The sequence below is a fragment of the Leptodactylus fuscus genome, chromosome 7 (genome assembly GCF_031893055.1).
Source record: "Leptodactylus fuscus isolate aLepFus1 chromosome 7, aLepFus1.hap2, whole genome shotgun sequence".
In the NCBI taxonomy this organism is placed as follows: domain Eukaryota; kingdom Metazoa; phylum Chordata; class Amphibia; order Anura; family Leptodactylidae; genus Leptodactylus; species Leptodactylus fuscus.
Genome location: NC_134271.1, coordinates 117,823,600 through 117,829,803, shown reverse-complemented (window position 1 = coordinate 117,829,803; position 6,204 = coordinate 117,823,600). Strand labels below are relative to the sequence as shown.

At 45.2% G+C, this 6,204-nt stretch overlaps 1 protein-coding gene across 1 annotated transcript; it reads left to right on the top strand.

Annotated features, from left to right (window-relative positions):
• Positions 1-2,567: 2,567 nt before the first annotated feature.
• On the top strand, positions 2,568-5,002 carry ZNF770 (zinc finger protein 770). Its single transcript, XM_075282921.1, has one exon. The coding sequence runs from the start codon at positions 2,807-2,809 to the stop codon at positions 4,724-4,726; it is 1,920 nt and encodes a 639-aa protein (XP_075139022.1). The 5' UTR covers positions 2,568-2,806; the 3' UTR covers positions 4,727-5,002.
• Positions 5,003-6,204: the final 1,202 nt, after the last annotated feature.

The window sequence follows — 6,204 nt, the reverse complement described above, 5'->3', positions numbered from 1 at the left end:
TAACTTTTGTAATTGTCCTATGAACCGTTCATGTTTAATGGGTTGTCCAGCTTCCAAAATTATCTGGAAATACATCTACAGCAGTGCTAAAGCCTCCCTGTTCCCTTGTGTAGCCTTTGCTTGGCTTTATATTACTGGGTGCTCCTTATATCAGTGTTATTTACATACAGTGAATCTGTGGACAAACTACAATTCCCATGGTTCATATGCCTGTGATCACTCTGTGTACCCCTCCCTTCTCTAATCTCCCCTGCAATGATATCACAGGTAATAAATCACTTTTGATCTCAGGTAACATGATGTTGTGATGTTTCATCTGCAAACTCAACCCCACCTCCCTCAAGCAGCAAACACAGAGAGAGGGTAATCATGGGAAATGTAGTTTGTCCGAAAATTCAGTGCATGTAAATACAATGATACAAGGAGCAGAAAGTAAAATAAAGCCATGCAAAGGGTACACAAGGGATTAGTGAGTATTTAGCACTGATGTGGGTGTACTGTGTTTGCAAAAAAAATTTTGAAGCTGGATAATCCCTTTACTGAATAAGCGAACTTGCATTAAGAGAGGCATTCCAGTCGGACACATGTATCACATACTTACTCAATATTCCAGATGTTTGGGGGTCTGACTATTTGGGTCCTTGGACCTCTGTTCCTCCAGTTGCACTAGAATTTGAAATGGAGCAATGGATCAGCACGGGCCGTGCTCGATTCATAATCTATGACACAGACTGAAATGGCCATGTGTTTCACTCAGTTGTTTCCATCTGCACCATAGATAATGAATCTAGTGGACAGGCAATAAATGCTCCAGGCTGGAATAACCGTAAGGCTAAAGCCCTGTGTTGCGGAAGTGCTAAGAATGGCTACAAAAGGAATGGGAAATACCTAGGAAGCTCTTATACTTTTACCTTTTGCTCAATACACTCCTGGCTTTGGTTCAAAAAACCACAACAAAATCTGCACCCAACTGCATCCACACAACTGAGTTTCAGCCATAAAACTTGGTCAATGTGCTGACTGGACAGTATGCATGAAGACTCCTAGCAATACAATACTAGCAATACAGTTACCTATGGTGCTAGGAGCCCCTGCCTCTCAGCGACATACTGTCCCTTACTGTAATCACTAAAGGACAGTATGTCATAGGAAAGGCAGGGACTCCTAGCACCATAGATAACTAGAATCCATGATGTTCAGGCCAAACTCATGGAACGAGGTTCATGGGAGAAACTGGGTTGTGTGAATGCAGCCTAAATTTAAAATAAAAAAAAAGAAGAGAAGAAATGCCATCTGTCTTTTATAGGTTTTCACCCGTTATTATCCACACCTAGTTTTGGTTTTACAAACCTGAACGTGTCCTTACCTTTTAGGCTGGTCTTACACAAACGTAATTTAAGTCCGCAATTGCGGGTTTTCAATTGCGGACACATTGTATTCAGTGCGGCCTCTTACACCACTGGATATTTTATCCGTGGTGTGCCGTGCCATGACCGAGGTCCGCACTGAATACCACGGGTCCGCAAAGGCTGCTCAGCAATTTGCGGACCGTAAAACCAATATGGTCGTGTAAGACCAGCCTAAGTGAAACTTTGCGTATTACACAGGCGTAAGATTCTATTCAGACTGTGAAGCAACACAGCTGTGAAAAATGAACATTTTACATAGTTGTTATAGGGTAAGTTCACACAGGGTTTTTTTGGTCAGGATTCTGAGGCCGTATCCGCCTCAAAATCCTGACCAAAAAGACGGCTCCCATTGATTTCAATGGGAACCGCTCAGGTCTTTTTTCCGGGAGCCGTATGTTCCAGCTCCCAGAAAAAGAAGCGAGATGCTCATTCTTTCAGGCCGATTCGCCTTGCGATTCGGCCTGAGGACACTCCCGACTAGGCCCATTCATTGTCAATGGGAGTCTTTTTATCAGCGCTGATTCTGCCGCAGGTTATCGTGGAAGAATCAGCGCCACATTACTCCATGTGAATGCCCCCTTACATCTTTGGGGCACCTGTTTTCTTGGATCCTTCATAGACTTTATTCCTAATCTTTGATGGTACGTTAGAACAAACCATCATACAGACTGGTCATGTGAATAGCCACATTGGAATGAATTGATTCTAATGTGGGCGTCACGCAGCTAATAATACCATTCTTGTGAATAGAGTGTACAATGTATAAACTTTATTTACATAGGCAAAAGGCAGACATTGACCCAGTCCCTGTCATCCAGTAACCTTCTAGTACTAAGTGAGCCGCAAGCTGCAGAGGACTAGACCTTTCCCCCAGCAGTCTTGTCCAGCTGATTTAGTACTACAACTCCCAGCATGCCCTAGCGGCTGTGACTGTCAGGAACAGCTGGAAGTTGTAGTTTCACAAGTGCTGACCTAGACATGGGCTGCTGTCTCTGCGGCCGTTATTCACCACACTCGCCATATATTTAGAATAAACCCGCAAGGAACACGCTATAAAACGCGGAACCTTATGCCACCTCCAATATGGCTGCCGGTGAGGCGGACGCACTTTGATGACGTAATGTTTATCCGACTCTCTTCTACGACCCGCAAGGAAAGGACTTCCGGATGTAGGAGATGGCTGCAGTCCGCTGCTTACCCTTAGGCTGGAATCTGTAGGGATGAAGCCGTTCACAGCCTGGCACCTGTAGAGCACTGTCCGGGGGAAGGTCCGCCATAGCTGCCGGAGCCCTGCAGGCTGTGTGCGCGGATGAGACAGGAGGCATCAGGCAGGCATCCACATACCCCATCCTGGGAGCCATGTAAGACTGTGCAAGGACCCTTTCTGCTGCACTGTAATGCATGCTGTCCCAGTAAAGATGATGAAGAGCCAGCAGTACAGGAATCTTAAGAAAGCCCCAAGGAGGCGTCCATACTGCTGCGATGCATGCTCCAAGCAATTCGAAACGCCATCCAAACTGGCAAGACATTACCTCACCCATACCGGCCAAAAGCCCTTCCCATGCCAAGACTGCAATAAGACCTTTCGCCAACTAGTACACCTAGAAAGACACATGATGACCCACATGTTGTCTTTCCAGTGCAGCACTTGTCACCGCCATTTTAAGACTTCAGAGACCTTGTCTAAGCACCAGCAGTTACACCATGCGGACCACACCAAGGAAGTGAGGCCATCCAATAGATCTGTGCACAAGAGTTTCTTCTCCTTACCACCATATTGCTTCGGCTGCCAGAAAATTTTTGTAAGTGAAGAAAAGCGGCTACTTCATCGATGCGATTTCATGAACGTGACCGCAGTCCCCAAACCCTCGAAGCGTAGCTGTGAGTTCTGTGCTAAGGTGTTTCCTTCTCGCTCGAAGCTGGAGAGGCACTTAATGATTCACACGGGCCAGAGGCCATTTGCCTGTGCACTTTGTGGGAAAGCCTTTAGACAGAAGACGCACCTGAAAATTCACCAGCTCACTCACTCTCAGGAGAAACCCTTTCAGTGCAATCTATGTCCTAAGTCCTTCAAGGTGCCAGAGAAACTTCTTAAACACCAGGAGATGCACGCAAACCTATCCAGTGTCTGCAGCAGGACCGAACTCCTGGAGGTGAAGCAGGAGGATGATGAGGACCTCTCCGTGTTTGTTATTCCTTTCCAGTGCTCTTCTTGTGGACAGTGTTATTCGAGCCAAGAAATTCTGGACAACCATGAGTGTTTGGTAGAAACTGATGTCGCTGAAACAGTGACTTCAGTCAGAAGATCGTATAATAGAGGATTTGGCAAGAACACTAAGATACATGAAAGTCACCTTGAAGATGAGACTCTTCCCAATGTTTCCACTCCAGTTAGGTTGCTAAAAACAGAGTACTTGGAGGAATCGGATCATGTGGTCACTATGGAAGTACAAACGCATGGGAGCTCCAAGAATCTATTTCGGAAGGGGAAACCACAGGGGAAAAGTGTCAGGCAGTCACAGATAGACATGGAAAGATATTTTCATGGACTTGTGGAAAACCAGAACGGTGATACCATTTGCAGTACCTTTCATGCATATGATCAAGGTCAACATGAAAAGGAGAGTCACTCTCTTCATCAGTTTCTTCAAGGGGCACAGGGCATTTTGCTGCAAAGAAACAAAGTGGCTAAATGTGACCAGTGCAATAAAACGTTCCCTTCCATGTCCAAGTTACGCAGGCATTACCTCATCCACACTGGGCAAAAACCTTTCACTTGCACTGAATGCGGGAAGACGTTTCGACAGTCTGCTCACTTAAAACGCCACCTCATTACCCACATACAAAAAGTTCCTGTGCTTAGAGCACAGGACGGGCTGGAGAGTTATTATTCTGAACTTTGCCAACAACAATCCACAAGCTTTCCCCTGACTGAGCATTGTTATGACCCTACGATAGATCCTGAAGAACTCGATCAAGTTATGACTATTGTGGTCCCTGATGTAAAAGTAGAAAATGAGTCATTGGACTTGTCTTCTGAGAACCAGAAACGGGGAACGTGTAAGACTAGGATTACCATGTCTAAGGAGCGCAGTGTAAAATCCCAGCAGGAGCGGAAAGTGAGGACTCGAGGTGTCCAGAAGAGCTACAAGTGCAGTGTGTGCACGAAAACCTTCCTTTCCCCTTCCAAACTGGAGCGCCACTATCTTATGCATGCTGGGCAAAAACCCTTTGAGTGTACAGAATGTGGTAAATCTTTCCGTCAGGATCCTCACCTAAAACGCCACATGTTGACGCACATCAGGATGAAGAAGTAAACTGAGGATTGGACACTTAGAGGGCATGGCCTACTGTAGATCTGTTTTTGGGGGGAGGAGGGGGAAAATCTCTAAACCAAACATTATAAGGGCGGGTTCGCACCTTCACCCAATCTCCGCTTGCAGGTTTCTGTCTTCTCCCCGAGAAACTGGACAGGAGACTGAAACCGGCAGTCACTTTTCAAACCCATTCATTTGAATGGCTTTGCAAAGTGTCCGCCTGTAAGCGTCTTCTGGTCTCCGCGGCGAAACCGTTTTTTTTCTTGTTTTTTTTTTATTGGACATGCAGGACTTTGTGTCCAGTAAAAAAACGGTTTTGCCACGGAGACCACAAAACGCTCACAGGCGGACTGACTGACGGGTTTCCGTCTCCTGTCGGCAGAAGACGGAAACCCACAAGGCGGAGACCGGGGTGCAGATGTGAACCCGTCCTCAGTTTGTAAAATTGAAAAAAAAAAAAGTGGGCAGAGTTATCAAAACTGGCCTTGTCCATAAGCACCAATCACAGCTCAGCTTTTTCCGCTACAGTTCATGAAATTAAAAGGGTAATCTTGGCTGCAGTGGCGAGATAATAAATGCTAGATAGATGGGGTCCGATCGCTGGGACTACCTGCACAGGACTGGTAGTATCCCCTGTTCCCCACTGCTAGGAGAAGTTTGAGTATATGTGTTTACATATATTCAGCAGTGCCATAGACTGTGAATATGGTGTCGGGCCCCATGCAGGACCATCACTCAGTTCAAACTCTGCCTAGCTGGGGTCTTGCAGTTGGGGTCCCCTGTTCTGGTGGTCTATAGAGGCCACTTAAAAAGCTGAGCTCTGGTTGTGAAATAGGACCATGCTAGACCTTTTATAAGTCAATTTTGGTAAATGAGGGGGGGTTGTTTTTTTGGTTTTTTTTGTTGTTTTTTTTGGTCTACTCACTGGTTATATAGCAATAACATAAAAATTTGAAAATAAGATAACTAAAATATTTATTTCTGTTAAAGTATTATTTGTTACGTTACATTGCGCATTAGATTCCTTTGTTGTTTCGTTCACCTTCTCTTTATTGTGGATGTATTTTTCAATTTGCTGCTGGGGCTTGCTTTTATATGTATGGATATTTACACTGAAAAGTAAGAGAGGGTGTTCATGTAATAGTGTGTAATTTAGGAAATCCTTTCTTAAGAAAGAGTTTCCCTGCTGTAGACTTTGTTAGTAAAGGGTTTTTGTCATATAACTACAGTTTCGCTCAGAATGCACTTTTTGCCATCTATTTGCCTTGGATCCTGCTCCTGGCAAATGGCTAACTGTGATGGGGAACATGTGGCTGGCCAGGCGCTTACCCTAGAGTGGTCGCTGCAACTGAAATGTAGTATTACATGATATTCAGGTGAATGGTCTTCTGCTAATAAAAGGATAGTGCAAAGTTCCCCAGCGCAGGAACCAATCTGAGCTTATAAAGAAGGTTCAGACCAGGTGATCCCACTCTGAC

What these genes read in the sequence shown, in the direction of transcription:
- ZNF770 (XM_075282921.1), top strand. Translation starts at nt 2,807, where the DNA reads ATGCATGCTGTCCCAGTAAAGATGATGAAGAGCCAGCAGTACAGGAAT.